This window comes from Parus major, chromosome 3 (genome assembly GCF_001522545.3).
Source record: "Parus major isolate Abel chromosome 3, Parus_major1.1, whole genome shotgun sequence".
Lineage (NCBI taxonomy): Eukaryota > Metazoa > Chordata > Aves > Passeriformes > Paridae > Parus > Parus major.
This window is the reverse complement of record NC_031770.1, coordinates 44220797-44247723: the sequence shown is the minus strand read 5'-3', so window position 1 is coordinate 44247723 and position 26927 is coordinate 44220797. Positions and strand designations below refer to the sequence as shown.

The window sequence follows — 26927 nt, the reverse complement described above, 5'->3', positions numbered from 1 at the left end:
TGCTTCTGTTAGTGGCAATAGATATGGTACAAAATGTGTCTGCTGATATGTCTGGCACATGATTTGTGCTGATGAACCTACTCTGAAATATTCTGTTGTATTACTGATTTTCAGTCCTTTATCCTATTTATGCAATAAGAAGAAGAATAAAAGTAAGTGGGTTTGGATGTTTAGCACAAGGATATGGAAGTCATACAATAAATCTAATCTTGAGACTAAGTCATTTCAGATCACTTATTATTTGAAATTTATATATTTATTTTCAAAAAGCTTTAAAAATAAGACAAACACCCAATGACACATATGTTCCCTTTGATACTGGTATATTTCAAATGTTCGTTTCTTTAAATGATGTGAACTCTTTGGATGAAAGTAATTGCTGAGTAGATTGAGTTCTTGTGCATTTTAGTGGAATTCTATTCATACTTCTCTCCTTGAAGCTTCCAGGAAGTTTTCCCTTGCTCAGTCTGATGCTCTGCTGGTGAAAATGCGCTCACTAGCAAGTGAGGAATTCAACATGATGATGCAGCGGAGAATGAGCCAAGAAAATCCTATCCAAGCCACTGAGTCTGAATTTGCACAAAGGTTACAGAGGCTGACAGTTTTGGCTGTTAACAGGCTCATTTATTTAGGTAGGATTTCTTTTTGGTTTATTTCCTTTTTCATGAGAAATTAATTATTGCTTTTGGAATGCAGAAGTGTTAGAGAGGAAAGTTGTTCTACTGACACAAGTTTAATGGATTTAGCCATAAAGCATTGTTCTCTGTGGTTTGTCTGTTATGTAACTGGCAATCTGGGTAATGTTTTTATCTGAATGAACTGAACAAGTTATTTTATTTTTATATTAACACATGTGTTAACTGCCTGAATTATTACATGAAGATTTAACTTCCAAAGGGGGCATCTGTTCCCTTAAAATGCTATTTTTCTATGAAATGGCTACATTGATTAGCAAGCCTTGATGACTTTGAGAGCTAGTTCAAATTCTGCAAAAGCAAGGGACAGTGTAAGTATGGTAAATATATCAGTAAAGGCAGTATTTGATATAATGCCAACTAAAGATTCATAGGATTGTCTTGCTTGAGATGGTACTGATCAATATGTACCTCTTAAATTTTAAGCCTCTACTGAAGACTGCCTTGATGTACTGGGTATAACAGAAAATACAAGTCAAAGCAGACTTTCAGCATCCCAGCTGGAAGTTTCCGAAGAGGAAAGCCAGCAAGACCTGACTAGCAGAATAAATCCTTTTCTTAAAGAAATGGCCAAAATGTTGGTGGACGGAATCAAAGTATCCACTGTAAGTAATAGATGCTGTCTATATTAAAGCATATTTATCAGGAGCTTTCAGGCACAGTGTATTCTATCCATAAATGCTTTTCTTACTACCTCAGTCTGTTCAACTGTGGCAGTAAAAACCCTGTTCAGCTTCCCAGTTACTTTGCAGTTACAAAATAAAAAATGGATCTGTTCTGATTTTTACCTTTGCATTTAGCAAAATTGTGCTTGAACAAGAGCACAGAATTTAAATAGGCTTTGTTGTACTGTGAATATTTGTTTGATTTCTTAAACTTCAACACTGAGGTTTGCTGAAGCCTATAAAACCAGATCTTCTGTGCATCCACAGGTGGTAGAGATTTTTTGAGCAATTTTTTTATAGTATATTTTAGAGTTGGAAAGGAGAGCTTTCTTTTTTTTCAATTCTTGCTAAAGCGCTGCAAGTCTTCTAACATACAGGTGTTAGTTAGCTTGTCAGCCTTCCCAAGGTGATCAGTTTTTGCTTGGATAATACAAAGTGTGTTACTACTCTTCCTTAGGTCATCCTGGTAAAAGTAGTTCTACCTCCTTTCTAGCTCAGAAAAACTATATTTGATAGGTGTTTTATCTTTCCATTGTGCCATACCTCTAGTACTTTCCAAAGATGGCAAGTTTTTTCTGATGAACACACCTCCTTTCAATGCCTGGTTTCTTGTCTTTTGAGGTAATCCTTCAGAAACTGGTGATTAATGTAAAAGGGTTGTTGATTAAAATGAGCAATAAAGAAATTGCTCTGGTTTTTAAATCCTCTACATCACAATTTTCACTTTCTGGATTGTTTTAGTAGAATGCCTTTTAACCCATAATAATAATCGCTGTACTAAACCAAAACAATTACTTTGGTAGATAAAACTTCATCTTGCATTTTGATCATATTAACCATGTTTATTTTGTAATGTGAAAAACTTGATAGAAGGAAGTCCTAACCCTGCAATATTAAAAAGTTGTCTCCATTACTTAGGGCACCAGCAGAATGAGCGCTCCAAAACAGCAGTGGAACAGAATCCTTGTGTTATGTAAGGACACATTCCGTACGCAGCTTGGGAGGCTTCTTGTGCATAGCTTGTCTCCTGTAAGGCCCCTGCAGGAGAGGAAGCAGGCTTTGGAAATGGTACAAGAAGTAAACCAGCAAGAGATTCTGCGTGACTGTCTAAGCCCAACTTTGCAAGTAAGCTCAAGAGTTTTTGAGATAAGTTTTTAAAACCTGTTTTCAATTTTTTGTCTACATTTTGCAATTATTTAGAACTGTATGTGGCTAGTTGTTCAGTGCTATTTTAGTATGACAATTGTCAAACAAAACACCTGCGTGTACCTCTGCAATTGCTATACTATCCTGAGGACAGACAGCATTAAGTCTGGGTATGTTGATGCTATTCTGCATCAAACATATCCTCTGTCAGTGCAGAGACAAAAGGTGATACTAGTCTTAGCATGAAGGATTTTACTGAGGAAGCTGGGAATTAAAGTACTCTAAAAAGCAAATTAAGGAAGGAATTATCCTTGTTATGGAGCTTTTAACTGTAGATTTCCTGAAGCTTGTAAGAATTGATTGCAACTAGATTTTAAGAAGCAGTCAATCATAAGCCAAAGCAGTACACTCTTTTCTTACTTAACCTTTATTAGTTCTTAAAGTGGGATTGTGTATTCCATGTTCTTAAGCTAAAAAGTTGAATATGTTCTCCCTGATTTTCTGAGTTTGTCAGAAGAAAGCTTCTAATTGTACTATGTTAGTGCAAGCTTAAGAGCAATCATGTCTTAGAGTCACAGGGAGAAATTAGATAGAAATGTTGCCGTTTGAGATCTTCAGGAATTGCAAGAAGAAATAAAAGACGTGCCACAGTTTGAGGGAGAGAAAGTATTTATTGGATTAGTGTTTATATACATATATATAAAATATAGAAATAGATAGTATATATTTCTGATCACGTATACGTTATTAAAATAAATGAGTTTTATCAGGTAGAAAAGACCTGATATACTAGCAGTGACTTCTGTGTGGGAGTGTCATGTTGAGTGTATTTATGGCTTATGTCTGCTTAACTTCATTATCTGTCAGCTCTAATTTCATTAATCAAATGAGGTGTAGTATTCTTGGCAGGCAAAATTAGAAGTCTCTGGCACATATTTCCTGAAGTATAAATAAGGCTTCAGGAGATGAGTACTGGGGCACTCCATTTTCTTGCAAGCTGTTTGACAAGTCACAAGATGCTGGGGCAAAGTTTATCATGTGAGGATAAAATTCAGCATGTTTTTCTAATTTTATAAAAGTTTACGTTTAACCATTAAAGCTGTCTTTTTCTTTAAATCAGAGAACAATTAGAAGAAATCTGCACAGTCTGACTAGAAAAGGGTATAAAAGTGGAGAGGGAAATATTGCTCAGTGTTGTGGAAATGAGCGTGACCATGCATTTGTATTCTCCTCTTTCCTTCTTTTCATCTTCTAGCATGGGCCTAAATTAGTGCTCTATTTGTATGAGTTAATGCACAATCACAGTGATGGAATGACCAAAGAACAACAAAGAGCAGCAGGAGACCTAATGAATACACTGAGGAGTTGTGGCTATAAATGCATTCCCCTGAGCCCACGACCAAAACCAGATTTAATAAAAGCTTTGAAAGAGGTTTGTGAATAAAAACTTTGCTTTAAAAACTGGGTGTATTTGAGACAATTGTCTTACATGGGGTCAGGGTTTAACTGCAGATTGTGGTGTTCTTTGGTGCGTGGCTTATGCTTTAGGGAATTCTCTTTGGGTTCTCAATATTTCTGTCAGATACGCTCAGCTCTTCACAGCAAGCTCACAAGCTTCTCACTTAAACATATTTAATCCAGAGGAAGATGTGAGTTCATAATAAACTACTAGTATCTCTTATTTTCAAGAAAATAATTTTCAATTTCTTGCAAAGAGAATAATTACATATAAATATAATAAAAATGGCAGTAACTGAAATGAAGCCTTGCTGATTTAAAATGCTGTGAAGATCTCAGTTTAACAATTTTGTCCCTCTTCCTTTTTAAAACTGGTATATCCTTTAGCCTCCCCTTCCTTATTTTCATCTGTCTGGAAAAGAAAGTAATGTGTAAAACTTCCATTCAGGATCAGAAGAAATATGAGATGGAAGAAGGTGTAAACAAAGCTGCTTGGGAGAAGACGATGGCTAATAATCGGCAGAAGTAAGTGCCTTAGAGGGGCTGCAAGAACTTAAAGAAATGTTCCCTGTTCAGCACTTCCCATTGCAAAGTTGCCTGTGTGGTTATTATGGATGGGGTTTTTTACAAATTAACACCATCACTAGTTTTCAGGATTTTAAGTATACTGTTATATTATAGGCATATGCATTTTGGTAGGTTGCATAATAAATGGCATTGTGTGAACCTCAATAGTGAATTGCTTTTTGGACATTTGGCATTTCACCCTTAATTTTATGACTACTGCATCTGTCCAATCACCTCTCCTGTTGCTGTGGTCTGTGCAATTAAATGTTCCTGCAACTAACCCTGATTTCCAACAACTGAAATACTGTATTCAATATACAATGTGAGCTATGTAGACTACTGCTCCGTGGCGTAATTGTAAATTTCAGTACATTGTGGTAGTTTGAGTTTTCCATTAATTTAAATTTCAGGCTTGCCATGAAAATCAGATTTGAGATGCACACACAATGTGCTTTTAAGTAGGCAAGTGCAGTAGCTGTAAAGGGCAGATTAGTCAAGTCCATGGCAGACAAATGTTAAGACTTTCTTATGTTGAATGACTTAGGAGATTTAATCAGTAGTAAATTAGTGTCCATACTCCAGATTTTTATTGTAACGAGTATACATGAATTAGTCAAGCACGTTGATGCATAGCCATTGATCTTCTGACTGGCTTGGCTTGTCTTTGGCCAAAAGTAATAGGTTTTTTGATGACTAAGAAGCAGAAGGTACTCATGAATCTCATTATGTAGGCTAAGTTGCTCCGCTTCTGCTGTAACTGGAACTCTACATATCTACTGCCAAACTGATTGTATTTTGAGGCGTTTTGGTGTCTTTCCCTTTTCAGTGTGTTTATTTGGCATTTTAAAACACAGCTCCTCTCCTCAGTCTCTTTCAGCGTCTAGATACAAAATCTAAAGACATTTCTAAAATAGCTGGAGACATCACACAAGCTGTGTCGCTGTCACAAGGAATGGAGAGGAAGAAAGTAATCCAGCATATCAGGGGGATGTATAAGGCAGAGCTAAGTGCCAGCAGACATTGGCAGGAACTTGTTCAGCAGCTTACCCATGATCGGTGAGTTTTCTCATCTCAGTGAAGAAGTGAGAGAGACTTGATGCCTGACATGTGCTTCTTGTTCTAATTAGAGGAATATGAAATGGAGATATTAAAATAAGAATTCCTCTTGCTAACTGTCTGATAGTTGCACTTGTAAAAGACTTGATTAGATTTTTATTTTTTTTTACCCTATCTTTTAGGGTCAGTTGCCAAGTAGTATTTCCATCCCATTTAGACTTTTTTTTTTTTCATCATAAACATTTTGTTGTGCCTAATACAATGAAGGGTGTCCTAAAGTTTTCACATTTTGCACAACATAGATGGAGTAAAAAAAGTATTTTTGGGGTAATGTTACTCACATTAGCATCTATATAATCTGTTCACTAAATAGTGTAGAACAGAGGATGTTAATGTTGATAAGAAATCAATCTATGGTATTTTCACCACTGCAGAACTAGTATTATGTCATGTTTGCAGCAGCAGAGTTTTCAAAATAGTGTTGGATGCATTGTAGTGCTGTTTTCATTAGACTGAGTAACTTCAAGAACAGTCTTAGAGTAGCAGCTTGTGAAAAGTCATTTGATGGAATAGCTCATGAAAATAAACTACAGAATTCAGTCTTTTAATATTTTTTCAGAAAAAATTCCCCAGTGTACTTCAGTGCAACTTCTGTCTTTCTACTAGTTAAAGAAGAGCTGAATTAATAAGCATGTATACTGCCTCAGCTGCCATACTCCTAACATATATTTTTTTATCAGAGCACTCTGGTATGACCCAGTCTATTACCCAACTTCTTGGCAACTGGATCCAACAGAGGGCCCGAACAGAGAGAGGCGCCGCTTGCAGAGGTGCTACCTAACTATTCCAAACAAATATCTTCTCCCAGACAGGCAAAAACAGGAAGGTAATTAAAACATCTTCAATGCTGAATGTAGCATAATGTCTGAATTGCAATGGCTGTTACTACCTTACTATTTGTGATGTCTTTATAGGTGTGATAAAAACTCCATTGTCTTATTTATTTGAAGACAAAACACATTCTTCTCACTCCTCTACTGTAAAGGACAAAGCTGCAAGTGAACATATAAGGTAAATGTTGGATAACACTTGCTTCCCTTTCCTGTCTTTTTCTAACCAAATTAAACAGTTGTCTAAAAACAATTTTTTTGTCTTAAAAACATTTTTTAAAAAATCAAGTGGGAAATGAAACTAGTGTCAAAAATAGTAGGCATTTTGCTTTACTCAAAAGTAAGACTGGAGCTACCAAATACCATCTGGTGTGCTGTGGATAGGACTTGTGGGATAACCTGGTGAGATCTCTTATTTTCACTTAGTAGCACTGCCTGTCCTAGATATCTAAGATCTGGTAGGTCTTTCCATCAGAGTTCAAAAGCAAATTGTCTTTCAGTCCTCTGCTTTTATCACTGCATTACTCAACTCTGCAGTTGTGTAAATTTGCCACCTGTTACAGGCACTAATACAGCCTAAAATAACTGTAGAGAACATGGAAAGAAATAAGTGCAAATACACTCATAAGCACATCTAAAAAGTTGAGGTTCTATTTTCTTTGCCTCTTTGGGATATAAACCATTAGTCATGTTGTTGGACAGTTTTCTTCAGTTGTAACTTTGGAGGCTGTTTGGTTTAAGTTGGTTTTAGGTCTCCTGAAAGGTACATAAATCCTTAAAGAAAGGACAGGCATTTCCCTAATCCATAAGCATTTCCACTTTGAAATATTTCAGAGTTAATCGAAGATGTATAAGTGTAGCACCTTCTAGAGAGACTGCTGGTGAACTATTGCTAGGTAAGTAGAATTTTCAGTCTTTATAAATATATTTTTGGTGTTAGAGTCTGCTGTATATATAAACCTGGCTAATTTTTTAGAAGTAATTGAGTTGTTGCCTGACTCTGTGGATTACATACTTTGATATATCAGTTTTGCCTTTCTTCTCTACTGTTTTCATGAATGCTTTTTGAACTGCCAGTAAGTTTTAAGACCACTTGCTAAAAGATGTGGGATGATAAATGTATTTCTGTCAAGTGCTGTCTTGCCCCTGGTACTATTCTTAGCATTATTAACTCCTGAATGCTGTTTATAAAACCCAAAGATGCATTGTGCAATATCATGTACCTTTTCATAACTATTTTTGCTGTAGGAAAATGTGGCATGTATTTTGTTGAAGATAATGCTTCAGACACAATTGAAAATTCGGTAAGTGTTAGAACATATTGTCCAGCTTTAATTTTACCAAACTATGGCTGTGAGTAGCTTGTTTCTTCAGCAAATTCAGTGGCAGTAGTACCAGAGATCTCTGGATAAAGCTAGCCAAACTGATTAGTTTGGTTTGTGGTGCTTCTGTTGACCCTGGCTATGGAATTTGTGGTGATAGAAGCAAACAAAGATGTGGGCCTGATGCTGGGAGGGAATGAGGAACAGGTGATGTGAGAGGCTTCTGCACCTTGCAGTCCATTGCTTTGAGTTTTTCTGCAAAGTGCACAGAGTTTCCTTAGGTCTACACCTGAGAACATGCCTCAGTGGAAGCTGGGCACTATGAAGTGCAGAAAGTCACAGGTGTATGAATTGTGCTCCACAGCATCTCATTCTTGAATTTTACATTATATATGATGTTCTAGCTCCTTCCTTTTCTTGTACAAGAGGACTGTTTCATGAAAGAAAAGGGAGCTGACCTAATCCTTCTGATGTACAAAGACTTGAATATGTAAATTGTTCATACATCCAACAAACATGTAAAAATAATCAAGATATGGATTGTACTACTGAAAGCTTTAAACTGCTTTTATAAGAGCTCTTCCTTGCATGTACTGAACAGGCAGTTCCTGTGGTTTAAGATGCTAGCAGCTGCTGTGTCCTTCACAGAGCTGTCAGAGCTGGGATTCACAACAAAGCTTTGCTTGCTCTGACTGGCTGTCCAATATTTTTAGCTTAAGAGCTGTGGAAAAGGTGGCATTGCTTGCTAGTGCTGGGTAAGGAACTGGAGCAGCTGAGGAGCATGTGTCATGTTCTACCCACTGCCTTGAGGAGAGGGAAAGCAGCTAAAGAAATTCACATCATATTAAAACCTTGCATTAAAATTAAGTTTTGCCTTATGATATGTTGTATTGTTATAAACTGGCTGCATTGAAGGGTTTCTTGTTTGGAAAAACCATTATTTAAAACAACTTTCCAAATTGCAAATTCTACAGAGTTTTCATGGAGAAACAGAACCAGCATCGTTTTCTTGGACCTATGAAGAAATCAAGGAAGTTCATAAGCGCTGGTGGCAGTTAAGAGACAATGCTGTGGAAATCTTTCTAACCAATGGCAGAACTTTGCTCTTGGCTTTTGATAATACAAAGGTACTGGGGCACCAATGCAGAGTAATACACCATAAATCATTTTGCTGTGTGTTTATAACATGTATATTCAGGCATTAGGTTTTTAAAGAAACCTGTTGCATGGACTAATTAAATTCTGCCTAATACCTTTGAAAGAACTTGGCTCAGCTGGGCTTCTGGATGATCATAGGCATGTTGTAAAACACATATCCGATATCTTAAGACATTAAAAAATCTTAGTGATACTAGACATTCTATTACAGCAGATATCCGGAAATACACAAAATGAGAGAGACTTACTTTTGGTAATTTTAAACTTTTAAATTGTATGACTATATCTATGGTGTTTTCTTCTAGGTCCGTGATGATGTGTACCACAACATCTTGACTAACAATTTGCCTAACCTTTTGGAATATGGAAACATTACTGCTTTGACCCACCTGTGGTGCACAGGACAGATTACTAACTTTGAATATCTGACTCATTTAAACAAACATGCAGGTCGTTCCTTCAATGATCTCATGCAATATCCAGTATTTCCTTTTATACTTTCTGACTACACCAATGAAACGCTGGACCTAAATGATCCCTCGGTATATAGGTAATATGAAGTGCTTTAAACTTTTTTTTTCCATATACTTGAACTGATCATCCTATATAGCTTTTTAGCTTTATTGTACTAAACTGCACACACACACAAATGGAGCTATACAGGGACAAGCCTCATCTCTAATTGGGCTTTTACAGTAAGTGGCTGCTTTGCCTGGGATATTGGAATAAAACAGGTGTGTAGATTCAAATGCAATGTGTTGGACTTATACTGTCTTAATAGGCTATGGATAATTCACAGAATTATATAGAAGCTGTATGTTTAAATTCATATGATTACAGACTTCCAGGCCAATTAGAAACAATTAAATAGAAAAGGAAATAGTATAATAAATTACTCGGCCAGTTACAAGATAAGTCTTCACTTGAATGGATTTGAGTGAATTGTCCCACCCTAATTCTGTTATGCTGATTTAACATTTGTGTGTACTAAGTCTTTGCCTTTATGGGATGCCTCTGATTTGACTGAGGAGCTTGGCATTTGCTTGCCTGTTGCTGTGCTGTAGATCTGAGTTTGCCTTTAGCACTAACAGAAAGTTGGTTTTTATTATTTTCTGAATTTTTTTGAAAAGTCTTTAGTTTTCCTTGTCCTCTTCATTATATTAAAGGTGTTATTCTTAATGATGTGAATCAATTTGTAATAAAAACTACAACATATCAGTACTGCTTTTGTTGCAGAAATCTGGTCAAACCAATAGCTGTGCAGTCTAAAGAAAAAGAGGATCGTTATGTGGACACTTACAAGGTAATTTGGATAATTTTTTCTTCTTGCCTTTGTCCCAGGTATAAATGACATTGTGGCTTTAGTTTTTATAACATATTTTTACTGGCGAAGAAGAAACCACAAATACAGTATTTCATGGCTATAGAACTCTTATTTTCAGTATATTTTCCAGGAAACATTTCCTAGGAATTGTTTTATAACATGTTTGGAACTCGTGTTTTTTCCTACACCTGAAATCACAAATCAATTTAGCCCATCCATGTGGTACTGTTGAAGAACTTAAATGGGTTCCACCTTATATGGGAATGTGCATACATTTAAGATCATAAGATTCCCTAAAGATCAGGAAGACCATTTACTGCTGTTTAGTTGACATTACTTTGGTGGAATTTGTAGCTATTTGTTCTTTTTGATAACAGAAAGTCTGTTTTCCCACAAGTACTCTGTTATTTTAACATGCCCTACTATGATAATGGAACTTTTTATTTTTTTTTCCCCCTTTAAAATGTTTTAAAGGCTGTAGGAAATAGCAACATACTGGGGAATTAAAGCATCTGCAGCTGGACTTTCAAACTTGTCTGTGTCACCATGGTCTACTGTATTATTTGCAAATACTGTTTTTTCCATGACTCTGCTTTGTTAGAAAACAAGATGGGGGAGTGGAGAAAAGCAAGAGTAATGAATCATGGAAAATAGGTCATTTAAATTGGCTAAAGGCTTCTATACCTAACTGGATTGTAAAAGTGATTGTGTGTCTTTAGACGCTTAAAAGTGTATTTGATTCCAGATCACTTTTGAATGCATGTTTCTGAAAAGTTTGAGAGTTTATTCCTAAAGAATTTAGGCAAGCTCTTATTTTTGTTGCTGGAATGCATCTAAGGAGGATATTTTTGATTTTCTTTTCTTTATTCTCTCCTATTTTTCTAGTATTTAGAAGAAGAGTACCGTAAAGGAGCACGAGAGGATGATCCAATGCCCCCTGTGCAACCATATCACTATGGATCTCATTATTCTAACAGTGGAACTGTACTTCATTTCCTAGTTAGGCTGCCACCTTTTACTAAAATGTTTTTAGCTTATCAAGGTAAGGTTGCATTTGCTTGTCCTTGCCTTTTACATCTGGGCCTTGTTCCAATAACCCAGGAATGCTGTATGTTACCCTATTTAGCATAGGTTTTCCAATTTCAGATAGCTGAGCCTGGTTAAATTAAATCTGGTTAATTAAATGCTTTAACAGTAGATCCATTCCTGAAATTATCAAGCTAGACCATAAAGCTGGTCATCTGATATTTATACTTTAGTTTCTGGAGCATGAAAAGCTGACCTCTGTTTGACTTGCAGTCCATGTGTAACACATAACAATTGAGATAAGAGAATTCTAAATGTTCTCAGCTAACTAGAGAGCAGTTAACTACATGAAGTTGCAGATGTGCAACTGTTAGTGTCCATCATCAATGTAACAAATGAGTTTGGATTTCTTTACAGATCAAAGTTTTGACATCCCAGACAGAACTTTTCACTCTACCAATACAACCTGGCGCCTCTCTTCGTATGAATCAATGACTGACGTAAAGGAGCTTATACCAGAATTTTTCTACCTTCCCGACTTTCTAGTTAACAGAGAAGGTATACTAAGAGGACAACAGAGCTATATACCCAAAAGAGTTGTATGATTGAGCTTATGGGTTGAAACTGAGAACATTTATATCCCTTGGCTGAATATGCTAAGTAGTAGATGTATGGGAGAAATCTGGCACAAATTTGTGGGATATGGTAAAAAAGCTATTATGTAGGAGTTAAGCTAAGTTTTTCCTAATTTGTCAGCAGGGCAAAGGAGTTTTTTGTTTTCTCATTTTCCCATTTGAATGAGTATGTACAGCTGAATGTGTTTTGGAGGGACTTGTTAGTGATGCTGCTTTGTTGATTGTTAATCACTGTGCTTAACCGTTGAGTTTTGTAGAACCCTGTAGACATTTTTGGAGTTATTGTCAACTAAAATGTTGGAATATTCACTCCACTGTTTCTAGGTTTTGATTTTGGAGTGCGTCAAAATGGTGAAAGAGTTAACCATGTCAATCTTCCACCCTGGGCCCGTAATGATCCTCGTCTGTTCATCTTGATTCATCGTCAGGCTTTGGAGTCTGATCATGTTTCCCAGACAATCTGTCATTGGATTGACTTGGTGTTTGGTTATAAGCAAAAAGGCAAGGCCTCTGTTCAGGCTATTAATGTCTTTCATCCTGCAGTAAGTATTTGTTAAAGAGTGTGTTTGTTCATTGTCCTTGGTAACTTAATGGGGGAGAGTTTGATTTTACTTGGAAAACATCAAGCATGAAACAAGATCCCTTGCTCATGAAGTGTTGACAAATAAGAAAAGGCTTTAACCATTTCAATGTAGAACTATAAGATCCCAGGGGGTATTGTGAGACTTAGTGAATTTTTGTTTCTCTTTCTTGCCTTGAGCTAGCTGTGGGGGGATGATCAGGTCTGGGGTTTAGACTTTGTGGATAGTTGTTTGCAATGTCTTACAGTAGTTTGTTGTAACTGTATGTATCTGCTTCTGCCTAATTCAAAAGCTTTTAATTTAGGCAGGTGCTGCTGCAGTTTTTGATAGGATTAAAATAGTTCTGTGTGTCCTGAGCTCATGGTGTTTTCCTTCATACACATCCTGTGTTCTGTCCCTCTAATGAGTACTTTTTTCTACAGTAAATTTGATTTCAAATAAGTCTTCATTTAATGTAAAGAATTCCAGAGTTTTACAGCTTAATTGCTATATGGATATCTTGAATTGCGTTCTTTAGCTTCAATCCTTAGCATCACAAGGTTTGCTCAGCAGGAAGTCCTGGTTTTAAGTGCATTCAAATGTTTCATATTTTTTAGTGTTTGTTTTATGGCTAGAAAAGCTAATAAAATGGCAGTGATGGCTTTTTCAAGTAGCCATCCAAATATTTCCCTTTCTTTTATTTCTTTTTGTGCTGAAGTATTGATTTAGTAACTTGAGCTTCAAATATTAAGTTTGCATGTTAATCATTTTTTAAAGCGAAAAGTCAAGGCCTTTGGTGTGACTGAGGAAAAGTGTGTGGTGCACAATTGAAGAAGCATGAAAAAGGCAAATAGAAGGAAATAATTTCCACTCTCTTGAAGTATGAGGTTTCTTTCTTCTTCCCTACCCCAAAAGAGAGTTTTAATATGCTTGTTAAAAAGAGGTAAAGAAAATAAACTTTTCTAATTCTTTCCAATTCTTTTATCATCAGCAACCCTTCCAGTTTTGCATAGATTGGTAAAAGTCTCAAAGAAAACCTCTTGGACAGAAATTAGTCATAGCACATGTGTAGGAGCAGTTCACATGATAATCCTTAAAGTGGTAGTTTATTCCAGTAAAGAGGAAGTGACAAGGTTACTGCTCTCTGTGGCTCTTTAGTCAGCACAGTCCTTGTGGGATGGCTTCTGATCCACACCTTAAGCAAACAACTGGATAGTCTGCCTCTGAATTTGTGTGTGTGTTGCAAAATCTTTCCCAAAGACAAACCTGACAAGCTTATTCTTGCCCCTCCCCTTTCTTTTTTGCCTCTAGACCTATTTTGGGATGGATGTTTCTGCTGTTGAAGATCCTGTTCAGAGGAGAGCCCTTGAAACAATGATAAAAACATACGGGCAAACACCTCGCCAGCTGTTTCATGCAGCACATGTTAGTAGACCTGGATCCAGGCTTATCATGGAAGGAGAACTTCCTGCTGCCATGGGATTGCTAGTGCAGTTTGCTTTCAGAGAAACCAGAGAACACACTAAAGAAATCATTTATCCAGTATGTAATTTTCAATTGCAAGATGGTTTAATTAATATCTGTATGCTGCAATTGTTGTACCCTGCACCTTTGGTTTTAGAATTGTCTTCCTAAAAGTGCTACTTCCTATATTGTACTATAAAGAAAGTACACAAAATTAGTAAGTGATGGTGAAAATTGCTTTCATGCATTTGTGATTTTTTTGTGTAAACTAAGATCTGAGTTTACCTTGGCTTTGGCAAATAGGTGTTGGACAGCATTTCAGTTAACCAATTTTATACTTTCAGTGATGAATTGTGGATCAGTGTGCAGATCTATTGCAGGCAAACACATACTGTGCTTTCTTCCATCCTCAGCTTCTTCACTGCCTATAGGACAGTTGGACTTTCTTCACTTCAGACACTTGTTTTACCTGAAGTTCAGTCAAAAACTGCATCCTTGGATGTAAAGATCTGTATTTTTCACTAAACTACCTGAACGAGAAGCTTGCTGCCTATACCTTTAAAGAAGGAATAGAACTACCTTAAAATTAACAGTCTAACTGATGGTACTAAAGACTTCAGCTGTCCTTACCATGTGATTGCTTACAGGAAACTGACATTAATCATTCTTCATTACTAATGAAATTATGTTTTTCTGAAAATTATATAATTTGAACCTTACCTGTGCTTGTTTTTTAGAGTCCATTACCATGGATAAAAGGCTTGAAGTGGGGAGAATACGTTGGCTCCCCAAGTGCTCCAGACCCTGTTGTCTGCTTTAGCCAACCACATGGAGAAAGGTTTGGCTCTCTCCAAGCTTTACCAACTAAAGCTATCTGTGGTTTGTCCAGCAAGTTTTGCCTTTTGATGATATATAGCAAGGAGCAAGGTATGAATCTGTGCTTCATCTCTGTATGCACAATGTATGTGAAATGAGCCATAAAAAAACTTAAATCTAATGCTATTATTGTTCTTCAGCAAACTTCTCAAGTTTAGTTGCTTTTGCCAAAGATTAAATTGTAACTCCATTAACAGATTCCACATTGTGTGGCATTTTTACTGGAGGAGGGATTTTACTTAAAATTTTCAAAACTCTACAGTAGAGGCATTCTGTAATTGAGTTCATATTTTTCATTGAAGTGACTGAAGCATGAGAATCTAACTTTAGAACTTGCCAGCAGATTGGGTCCAAGAACTGAAGAACAGATGAAAAATCTCATGCGGCAACAGAAAACTTAATAAATGGAATTTAGAGGCATATAATGAGAAAAGTTAACGGCAAAAAAGCAGAGGAGAAGAATCTTCTGCTTTCAGTTACTTCTTGGAGGGATTCTTATTAAGAATGTACAAACAAGTTCTACAATCTTTTGTTTTCCTGGTGGCATATACTAGTGCAGACTTTCTAAAAAATCACATTGGAGTTAGTAAAAGCAAGTAACACTCTACTTGAAGTTACAAGCACTCATTTCTCTAGGTGGGAGGTATTGTCTATCTCTTTTCCCTGTTGTCAAAATCATCAAAAGATGCAACTCTTCTTCAAAAAAGTGTTGTCCAGGTCACAAATTGTCTTTGGAGACAATAGAATGTTGATTTGGTCTCTGAAAACTGTTTGTTTATAAATAACACTACAGACAATACCTTATTTTGAAACTTTGGGGGGGTTATAGCTTGTTTAGCTTGTGATAAAACATGAAGCTGAGACTTTTGTTGTTGACTGTTAAAGATTTGAATCTTGCTATGCACGTGACACAATCCTATGTGCCTTCCTTCAGGGGTGAGGAGCATGCACAGCACAGACATTCAGTGGTCAGCGATCCTGAGCTGGGGATACGCCGATAACATCTTACGACTGAAAAGCAAACAAAGTGAACCTCCAGTGAATTTTATACAGAGCTCACAGCTCCATCAGGTAAAACGAAATCAGTCTCTTGCTCTTCAATTTAATATTGGTAGTTTAAGTGGTGGCTTGACTTGGCAGTGGGGTATTTTTTTGGAGATGAGCATCCAATCACAATTCCTTTTAATCTTTCTGATTTCCTTTGGAATGTGTTCCTCATGGCTTCACTGTTGTATCTTGCTCCTTGTTTTCCTGTGCTAGATAAAGGTTCCTTTTGAATTAATTTGATTTTTGTAGCTTTTCCTTCCTATAGAATATTGCTGTGAATTTAAAAAAGTTTAAGTTCTGTCACAAGAAAAATCAATATGGAAAAACATAAATTAGAAGAAAAATTCCACTTACAGTTTAGTATCTATTTGAAAAAAAGATTGTTTAAAAGACAGGGAAAGCTGCATAATCTGTCACAATCCAGTGACTGGTAAGATCCTGCCAAAAAAGATTTTGGTGGATGATCTTGAAGTCTGTACTAGTTCACTGCTCTTTAGCTGTCAATTCCAGGCTACATAAAACTCCCTCCTTATTCTGTTTCTGTCATAGTAACAAATACAACCTAGAGCATTTTAGCTCTTGTATTTCTTTAGTTTAGGTGTTTTACATGGTTTTTCATAGGCTAACTAATAAAGAATCAGTTTGACCAAATGCTGTGGCATAATGAAAGCAGCAGTTAGAATAGTTTTTCTGTTCTAATTTTTTCCTGGCTTTGTTTTGTATTTTCAAGGTAACGAGTTGTGCTTGGGTGCCAGACAGTTGTCAGCTGTTCACAGGTAGTAAATCTGGTGTCATCACAGCATATATGAACAGATTCACCAGCAATACAGTAAGTTATATTGGATAGAACTTAAAATAAAGGATTTAGAGCATGCAGTATTACAGTCTTTTTTTTTTTTTAACAGGAAAAATAAGAAAAAGAGCCATGTTCTGGATAATTGCTAAAAGAATCACATGAGTTTTTAGTATTTATTTTTGAAGGCTCCTCTGACATCTCAGCATGTTTGTTTGCATGTTTTTCTTAAGCTGCTGTTTACATACAGCTAGCCTTTAGTCTGCCCTCATTGCCTGAGTGCACAACATGTAGTGCTCTGACTGTGCTCAGGGCAGGGCTTGGAACTGAAGCTCTCTGGCATAGTGAAGCTCCCTGCATTAAGGAGTAATTCCTTCTGTGAAGGAGACAGAGCCTTTCAGTGCTTTAACTGAGGCTGTGGAATGCAATTCCCCAAAGTAAACAATAATTCAAGTGCAGAAGGCACTTAAACTACAGAGAGCCAGGATGAATTCTCAGACAGTGTATATATTAACCACCAAACCTCTTCACTTTGTCATATTCTCCAAGGGAAATGTTGTGAGTAGGGAAGGGAGAAAGTAACTTGGATTACTTAATCTGTTAGTGGAAAATACTGAGAGTAGTAGAAAGTCCCTTGATACTCTTTGCTAATAAATGTGGTATAAATAGAAAAAATAGAAAGCATAAATAGAACTCCAAATTTAAAATCTGATTCTGACTGAGTTTTGAAGCTTCCATCTGAATCTCCCATACTTTCTTAAGCAGTAACTTCTCCATAGTTTTAACAAAGAGTAGGCAACTTTCCTAACAGCTCATTTTAGGTGTGTCTACAGTATTACCCATAGCAGCAACTGAACTAAACTGATTTCCTAGATGTAGCTTGATACAGGTATTGGGAAACATATTTGGTGTTGTACTCCTTGATGCTCTTGAATCCCTACATTAGCATGAGCTGGAGAGAACCTTGGTATGATCTGCTATGCCTACCCAGTTTTCTGTTTTCAGCAGTGGCAAACAGCAGATGCTTAGGCTAGGAAAAACCGAAACACAGTGATTTTTAAAATTTTCCCCTTGGCTTTCTTTCAGTTTCTGGTGATCTGCCACTCATACTTCCAAAGCTCAGCAGCACCTTGAGTATAGAAAATGAAGTAGAGCTTCAAGCCTGCAAACTTTAGTTGGATCATAAGTTAGTTACCTTAACTGCTCCCCAGAATAGTGAACTTGTAAAACCTGTACTGAGACTTGGATTCCAGTTATTTATTTTTTTTAAATAGAAATTAAATATACTTGCCTTCTACAAAGCTGAAAAGAAACTCTAGTTAAGTGGGGTTATGATTCTTGAGTTCCTTCTGTTTCCTAGAAAAAAGTGATTTTTGTTCATCTGTGCAGATGATGTTCTTTGAGGCCATCTTTGCTGAATTTCAGCACTGACAGTTTTACGTGCCCCAGGCAGAGGGGACATTGTGTCAATTTTGTAGCTCCTGTTGTTGAGTCAGTTACCCAAATCAGGGCTGCAGGGAATGCAAATGTGCTTCCTGACATCTCCTCTGTATCCATCTTGTCAGCTGATCAGTGATAAAGTGAACAGTTGGTAATGCAGTACTTGAAACATGAATATTTTGCCCTGTTTCACATTTGTATAAATGCAGTGCATGGGCATGAAGTAGATATTAATGTTGTTAATTGTGTATGGGCACTCAAAGGCATACTGTCAGAATTAAAAAATGGCTCCATGTTGTGCTTCAGGTGCTCTGTTTATCCTTGCCTTATGATGGTGAAAACCCCATGAAGTACTGCTTTGATACTGTGATCTGTGCTGACAATAAGTCACATCTGCATGAGCCCCTCAGCCACAGGTGTCTGGTTGTACACATTATTTCAGCCTTCACTTGCTGATTGTTAGAGGTGTCTTGCAAACAGAGAGTGCACTTAAAGGACCTGTTTGGGTAATTCTGGGAAGTGATCATTTCAATTCCCTACTCCAGGTGCTGTAGGCAGGAAGAGCTGCTGTTTAAAGGTAGATATGTATATGTGTGTTTTCCCACATCTAACTACCATTTTAGGAGTTCTCACCTAGAAATGGGAGAAGTAAGAAGGGGAAAACATTTTAGGCATGAGAAATACCTATTTCATGACTTATTGAACTTAATGTAACATAATACAGTTGGTGTTAGGATTCCAGGTTGTCTCATTGCAATATTGTCACTATAAGAATCAATAAACCACTGCTATTAGTGTGGTAGAGAGAAGCTGCTAAAGCTGGGTGCTGCTTTCAGTTCAAGTGTCAAAATGCAGATCAAGAAGAAACACTTCAAAGGAAGTGGGAGGAGCACAGTAAAAAGGTTATCAAAATCAGTTCTTAAAAAAACCACAAGTCTTTTTGGTTGCTGTTATAGAAAATTTTGGTGTAATTTTTTTCTCTTAACTAAGAAGGGGTTAAAGAAGGATTTTTATATGTGAGGTGTCACTGAGAATGACACCTGGGTACTTTCATAAATGTCTTACATGGATGAGATGCTCAGTAGAAAGAGCAAACTAGCAGTTCTTACTGTTGTCAGACTGTGCATTGCCTTTTGCTGTAGTACATAGATTCAATTGTCCCTTTTTGTGCAAAGATGGAAATTTTCTACAACCCATGACTTGAGCATATGTATACTTTTATCTTGTCTGTTAGAACTTTCAAGGCTTTTTTGTAGACCTGCTATAGGTAGGCATCCTGTACCAGCATAAAAAATACAGATAATGTGCTCTGACATGGTTGAGGAAACAAGCAGAAAACTGTTCTCTTCCTTTACAAAGATTATTCTAATCTCTGTACAGCAAGTTGTCTTAAGTAAAGCATTAGCATTCTGATTAAGCAGCTCCTTCAACTTAGCCAGTTTTCTGGAAGTCTGAATCATTTCAAATTATATGACTTGAATATACAGTGTGTTGTTTGGTGTTAAATTTTGCTGCTTTAATTTTTACCTAGAAATTTCCATATTTAAACTTGACTTCCTGCATGTTTTTCCAACTTGGTGTCATTGAAGAACTTTGGCACCAAGCTGAGGAATTCCTAGTAATTTGCTGTACAGAGTGACAGCTTCTGAGCAGGGTTTTCCTTTTATGCTTCCAAGTGCTTCCACTAGATGCTAAAATATTGAGAACTGTCATTTCACTGTGGTATGGAAAAAGCAGTCTTGCAGAAAACGTATCAGCCAAGTTCAAGCTGTGTAACTGAGACAGAACTAGATAGTTTTTCATTCCAGTTCGTCAGATCACATCAATATGTTTGCTGAGGCTAAAGCACTGGAAGCAAAAAGTTGAGCATCAATGATAGCTAAGTCTTATCACCTTATAATGTGTTAAACATAATAAAGCATGAATATAGTTGCCAAAATGATGGTGTTATTAAAAGCAGTGGGGAACCATTCTTTGAAATCCAAGACTTAAACTAGGCTTATCCTTTCTAGAAAAAGAGATGTGAATTTCGTATTTCATGAGAGTTTGTCTTATCTTGCTGTTTTTCAGCCTTCAGAGATAGAAATGGAGTCGCAAGTCCATCTGTATGGACACACAGCAGAAATAACAAGCTTGTTTGTGTGCAAACCATACAGTATAATGATAAGTGTCAGCAAAGATGGAACCTGCATAATATGGGATTTGAACAGGTACAAGTATATATGTAACTCTTCCCCACAGCTTTCTTATAAATACAGGTTTTCCCACTCTTGGGTATCTTTGCACCTTTGAAGATAGTTTAATTTGTTCAGTGTGTATCTTATTGTGAAATCAAATCCTTCCTGTTTTTTTCTCATTAAAAAGTGCTAAGATTTTATAGTGAATATAAAAAAATACCATAACTGTTGCAAAATGTTGATTGAAATTAATGTAGCTCTTTTTAATATTTTCCTCAAAAAAACTTTTCTGCATTTGATTCTGAAATTTAGGCTTGTTCCCTTTGTTTTCTTCAGGCTGTGCTATGTCCAGAGTCTGGCTGGACACAAGAGTCCTGTGACTGCAGTTTCAGCTAGTGAAACCACTGGTGATATTGCAACAGTTTGTGACTCAGGTATATTTGTCAGTCAAGAAAGCTGTTTTGACTTGCAGACCAAATAAATAATGAGACTTATAACTAAATTAGTTACTGAGTGTGTATGAATCATCTGAGGATGCATTCAGTCATACAGAACAACATTTTGCTTTTTTTTTTTTTGCATAGTAACATAAAAATTTCTCCAGAAGTGATTAGGCAGGTGTTTAAATCTGATGTAGGAATATGAAGACCAACACCTTGGTCTCTTTATTAAAAGACTTGAAATTCCAAAGATGCCTGGGGGACTCAAATTTTGTGACATTGGCTGCTATCATTTAAACAGAGATTTGTTGTCAAAGGTACAATTATTCGGGGGAGTACCATGTATTACAGAGCACAAGCAAGGGGTATTAAAGGACAAGGGGACATTTTTCTGCCATGTTCAGAAAACTAATATTTAGAATTTTCAAGTCCATTTCTATAGCTTACAAAATATTTTTTGTCCTGCAAAACATTGTATTCTTTAATTTGTAAGGGACATTACATTTCCTTTTAAGACAAGTCCTTTCAAGACAAAAGCAGTAATTGGGTTGTTAGTTCATTAATAGAATCAAATAACCCCAGATAACCAGATAAGAGAACTATGCTTGCTATTTTTAAAGTATTTTGCTTAAAATGCAAGCTAAGTTATGAGAAGCAACTGCTTAGATAGCTAGTATGAATTCCATCTTAGTGCCTTCCCCATTAGTGCATGAAAACCGGTCATTAAAAGTAAATTCACATAATGCTTTGTAAGTAAAATGTTCCAGAAATAGGATGTGATGGCTTCTAAATTACTGCAGTGACTTGGAGGTTTGCGTGCTTCCTGTCTCAGAGAGAGAGAAGTAATTGCAGACATCACTCAGTCATTTAAACCTTATGAAGTCTCAAGAAATTGAATTCTTTACCACGGAATATTTAAATATTATCGACTTAACTGTGGTCTAGATTTATTTTTTTAATACTCCCATGCTATGTTCTGTTGCAGTTGGAGGAGGCAGTGATTTGAGACTTTGGACAGTTAATGGTGATCTTGTTGGACACGTGCACTGCAGGGAAAGTATTTGCTCTGTTGCTTTCTCTAACCAGCCTGAAGGTGTGTCTGTCAATGTGATTGCAGGGGGCCTTGAAAATGGAGTTGTAAGGTAAGCATTTGAAATGTTTATTTATTAAAATGCTCTATCACTTAGGCTCACAGTTTGAGAGCATGTAGCCAAACATCACGCTGGTATTTGGCTTTAAATAAGGTGGACAAGCTGTTACTCAGCTCCCAGTCGTAGCAGTTGCTAAATAGATTGTTTATCACTGAAGTATTTGTAAAAGCAAGTGTGAAGAAAAATGGCTCTTTCTTTCAGACTGTGGAGTACGTGGGATTTGAAGCCAGTACGAGAAATAACGTTTTCGAAGTCAGCCAAACCTATTGTAAGGTAAAAAGATCTTAAGTATACAATGAATTGTATTTTTCTCTTTAGGGGGAAAAAAACCAAACCAACAAATAAAACCACAACAAAATAGTCTTGAGTGTTGAACATGAAAATAGGAGGTAAACACCCATGTCTAAAAAGAGCAATGCAAGCCCACTAATTATTCATGAAAGCAAAGTGAGCACAAATGTACTGTACTTGTAATGACAGTAATAACCAGCTTCTGCTGCTGGCAGATGGAAATTAGCAGGATTCCCTTGAAAACTGAACAGTAGCTATCCTCTTATTTTTAAATTTATTATTTTTCCTCAGAATCTGTGTTAAAATTCAATAATCTTACCTATGCCAGACTCAAATAGAGTGTTTCTCCCTCAAAATTAAATGAAAATACTGCCTTTTCTGTTTTTTCTGGTGGTAGAGGGAAATGTTGGAGAAGGAGTCAAACTCAGAGTAGCCTGGAAACTGCCATTTTGGAGTGCCTGTGTAGTTAGTTTCCTCTGAGTCCCCTTGATTTAGATGAGCAGAATTCTCGTGTTAAATTTTCAGAACGTGCTGAAAGGACTGAGTCTTTGATACTCCCAGTGGTACGGTAGTCTGCACAAAGGTCTTAGAGTTATGCCAAAATTTTATCTTAATGTTAGCATAGTAACAAATTACTCTGAAAATTTTTTGTTTTGACTGTTGGTAAAATACCGTTTAAAATCCAAACTACCATTTTATCTTAGAAATTAAAAAGATTGTCTGATAGCAGTTATTGTCCTTGTTACCTCCTTTAAGTGGCATATTTCACAAAGCTTCTTGATAATGATTTAGTAGCTATTGAATAATTTAAAGTTTCCTGCTTAAATGTGACAGTAAATGGATGCTGACCTTCATGCTCTCTAACATTACCCATGGCATGACTGTGAAGGGATTTACCAGCCCTGTTACAGCTCAGGAAATGCCCATCTGAACAAAAGTCCTGTGCTGTGTCATGAAATCTGATGGATTTAGTTTCTGCCTTTGTCAGCAAAGCAAGTTCAGAGGGCACAGAGCTCTGTTGCAGAAAATCCTTCCTTTCAAAAACAGAAGGGAAGAATGTAGGATTTTGCTACTAATCCTGCCCTTTGCCCTGTGACACTGCAAAGAAATGAGTGTTAAACTGCAGGGGATGTTGAAGTGCTGGCCAAAGCTACAGTTCAGCCCACAAATGGGTAAGCAGGTATATGCAAACTTAGCATATACTGCTGTGTTAATGTAGGCACTGGGCCTCCCCTGACAGCTCATCTTTGTTGGCTGAACTCTCATGGGCTTTTAATGCCTTCTAGCATTATGAATAGCCACATTTGGTATAAATATAAATCCTTCTTTTGCAGCCTTACGTTTTCCTGTGACGGCCATCACTTGTTCACGGCTAACAGTGACGGGAATGTCATTGCCTGGTGCCGCAAGGACCAGCAGCGCTTGAAGCTGCCCATGTTCTACTCCTTCCTCAGCAGCTACGCAGCTGGGTGACGGCAGGGCCTGCTGCTAACTCATATCTCTGATGCACTTTAATCCAAATAGGTTATAGGAACTCTTATTTAACTGGACTTTGAAGTACTTTGAATGTCCCTAGAATGACTGAACAGGTGGGGTTTGTTTTTAAAGAGCAGCCTAAGGTGGTTGTAAGATTGCATATGTGCATGCACAAACTTGAAGCATATCCAGGTCAGCAGGAAGCTCTGGTCATATTATCCAATGCCAGCAAAGTGACTAAGAAATGCTCAATGCTGCAATATAAAACACCAACAGTATTTTTTAAAATCACTTCTAGTGCGGAAGTATTTTAAAAAAATTATTATGCTTATTCCCCCTCTTAGTATGTAAAATATCAGCAGCATCAAATTCTGTAAATATCTATTCAAATGTCAGCATATGTATATCTGATTAGTTGAGCGTGATATGGTTAGCTCTGGGATAAGCAATCCAAAACTTAAAAATCAACAACCATTTAAAATTGCTTTTTTTGAGAAGCAAGAACTTAGTAGGTGCTTTTTGCACCGTCTTATGGTATCGTAATGCTAAAAATCAAATTTCTGCTATCTATATTTGTAATTTTTGCCATCTCTGTTAGTGGAATAGTCTTTGTGACAGATGACAATAAAATGTTCGTCTTAGTGATGGGTAGACACCTCATGGCATCGTGAAACAATGATTAGATCACAGTGCAATGTGAATTCCCTAATTTTGTTTGTGATAGTTGGCTCTCCCAGTTCTGTGGCAGAACATCTATTATGTACATGCACAGCTTATCTTCCAGAGCTCTAAACAGAGGTGTTAAAGAAGGCACAGATGTGCTCCTGTTCCAGTGTCATTGAGGTTCAATACACTGTAAAATGTTTGAATCTAACTGCTTGAATAATCAATGTTCATAAGCTTCAGATGATCCGGAAAGGTTCACACAGATACGCTGTGCAAATCTCTTGTGTGTTCCTGGGTGCTATTTTATGAGGGGGAAAAAATAAGCCTCTGTCATGAACGGCTTAACAAATTTGACATCTTAGGCCACATGAAAAATTAGTATTTCAGTTGATGGATTTGAAGACCTCTAAATCTGGCACCATGACTGAGTGCCTACTAGTCATGCGAATGGTAAAGCAAGAATGCTACGCAAGTCTGATGTAGTTACATTTTCCTTTTAAATTGCTTTGCTTTTTTATCACTGACATGTCCTGCTATTGCCATTCAAACTGCTGTATCTTCTCATGTTTAAGACTCATATGCTTTCAGAACACTTTACATTAAATTGTCAGGTCGTGATGAAGGTGACGCACACACAATCTTTACACTTTTGAAAATTCCAGATAGTCTTCAGAAATTCTTGAGACTTCCTGGTTGAAGAACTTTTCAAACTAGAAAAACTTAAGAAAAATGTTCTCATAGTTCAAGACACAAAGGCTCATCCTTGGTTCAATTAAGCAAGTGGCTGCACACTGTATGGATTGAGTTTTAAACTGCATATTATTGTAGCAGCATTGTATGGGATGGCTGTAGTCATATTTTTTGCTGTCTAAATGTTAATGTAAGGTCCACATACAGATTGAAAAGCTTCCTGGCTCATGTTAACGTGATGTGCTTTGTTTAAGAGAAAAAGACAAACATTGTGGTTTTGGGGTGCATTTGTGCTCCCTGTTTTGGGGTGTTGCTCACAAAGGCTTATTTTTTTATAAAGTAGAATTCCACTTGTTATAAACCAATATGCAAAAGTGCTGGCCTTGTAAAGAGTGCAATATTATATATTTTTATGTAAAAGTAAAAATGATTTTTTGAAGCAAGGAATATTTATTCAGCTTGATATTCTGGAACTATTAAAATAACATTGCAATAGTGTCTGTGCATGATGTACTTAAATTTCCTGTAAATGTCACATTCCACACTGTATTTGTATATACACTGTCACATTGTTGGGTAATAAACAGATCTTTGTATCAAACCATTTTGAGATGATTAGAAACATGTTTTTGGCTTAGTTACAACTTTCTTCTTTTAGGGAATCTTTCACACCTTGCTCCAGATCAGTTTCTGCTGATTCCCTTGTCCTTCATATTTTAAAAATCATGGAGTGGGAAAATTCTGTTTATGGACTACATCTTGTGTCTGTCTAACTGAAGGTGGGGGGAATGTGAGATGGGAAGTGGGAAACTAGGCATATCACTTTGCACATGTGTGCACATGTCCTTCCTTCCCCTAGGATGCATGAGTAGAATTTGGATTAAATGATGGTTTTCAAAGTGGAGACATTCCCCTTCCTTCCATCTGCCTTCTCACTGAAAACCTGTCTGAGCTGCAAAGGCAGAAAAGCAACTTGTCTCTGGATTCTCAGAAAGAGGGGTGGAAATTGGTAGACTGGGATCTCAGGGAGGCATCTGACAGTATGTGAGGCTCTTCCTGTTGGAAGCCAGGGTTTGGGAGAGGTTCATGGGGAAAGGCCTATCTATCTGATTGCAGGATTCTGTGTTAAATCCAGACCTTGATGTTCTGGTAGTGGAGAGACATGGAGAAAAAGGAAAGGGGAAGCAATTGCTGGATATTCACTTGTGTTGTGTTCCAACCCATTACTGAAAGGGAGTTCTGATCTTGCATTTAGAGATCCACTGCTTAAACAAACCCATAACAATGAACAGAAGGAAAAAAAAAAAAAAAGCCTGAACTGAATTAAGCAAAAATATTATAATAATAGTAAAAGATAACCATAGAGTGGTGGGGGAAATAGCACCTGGCTTACTACTAACAAATATTTAGTTTACCTTTTAATTTCTTCATGAATTCTTTTGATTAAAGTTGTCTTGGTTTTTTTCCTTCTTGCATATGAAAATGGAAGTCACACTTCCATGTGCTGCTACTCTATTACGAAAGCGATCAAACAATTACTATTTAAAAGCTCTGCCTGCCTTGAAAAATACCCAGTGGAATATTTAAGCCTCTGTGTGTACAGACACCTTTTTTTACTTTGTTGCTGTATTAAGTTACAAACGAGTGACAAGTGACTGCTGTTTAGAGATTTATTTGCCATTACTGCTCTGGAGTGGGGTCAGAAAGGCACTGATTCTGCGTCAGGATTTCTGTAATAGGCTCTGTTTTGTATTTCATAATTTTGAAAAAGGATTATAAATGAAATGTGGTTTAGAGCCAAGTTCATGTAAATCCAAGGAATAGAAATTTGTGTTAGCTCTATGGGTATTGCCTCTAGAACCTGTAGGGGAGACTCTTGGTGGTGGTGGAAGGTAAGAGTTTGCAGATTTAAAA

The 26927-nt window shown here is 36.8% G+C and overlaps 1 protein-coding gene across 1 annotated transcript in view; it reads left to right on the top strand.

Annotated features, from left to right (window-relative positions):
- LYST (lysosomal trafficking regulator) overlaps positions 1-25617 on the top strand; it is a 77590-nt gene extending 51973 nt beyond the window's left edge. The window contains exons 29-53 of the mRNA XM_015622011.1: positions 441-632; positions 1122-1300; positions 2279-2485; positions 3762-3938; positions 4413-4489; positions 5399-5587; positions 6328-6473; positions 6562-6658; positions 7312-7373; positions 7726-7781; positions 8774-8926; positions 9263-9507; positions 10194-10260; positions 11167-11323; positions 11725-11865; positions 12267-12484; positions 13814-14044; positions 14704-14893; positions 15777-15913; positions 16620-16718; positions 20193-20332; positions 20636-20733; positions 21725-21881; positions 22092-22163; positions 23516-25617. Coding sequence (XP_015477497.1) covers positions 441-632; positions 1122-1300; positions 2279-2485; positions 3762-3938; positions 4413-4489; positions 5399-5587; positions 6328-6473; positions 6562-6658; positions 7312-7373; positions 7726-7781; positions 8774-8926; positions 9263-9507; positions 10194-10260; positions 11167-11323; positions 11725-11865; positions 12267-12484; positions 13814-14044; positions 14704-14893; positions 15777-15913; positions 16620-16718; positions 20193-20332; positions 20636-20733; positions 21725-21881; positions 22092-22163; positions 23516-23654 — 3626 coding nt within the window. The 3' untranslated portion in view covers positions 23655-25617. The remainder of the gene's footprint in view (positions 1-440; positions 633-1121; positions 1301-2278; positions 2486-3761; positions 3939-4412; positions 4490-5398; positions 5588-6327; positions 6474-6561; positions 6659-7311; positions 7374-7725; positions 7782-8773; positions 8927-9262; positions 9508-10193; positions 10261-11166; positions 11324-11724; positions 11866-12266; positions 12485-13813; positions 14045-14703; positions 14894-15776; positions 15914-16619; positions 16719-20192; positions 20333-20635; positions 20734-21724; positions 21882-22091; positions 22164-23515) is intronic.
- Positions 25618-26927: the final 1310 nt, after the last annotated feature.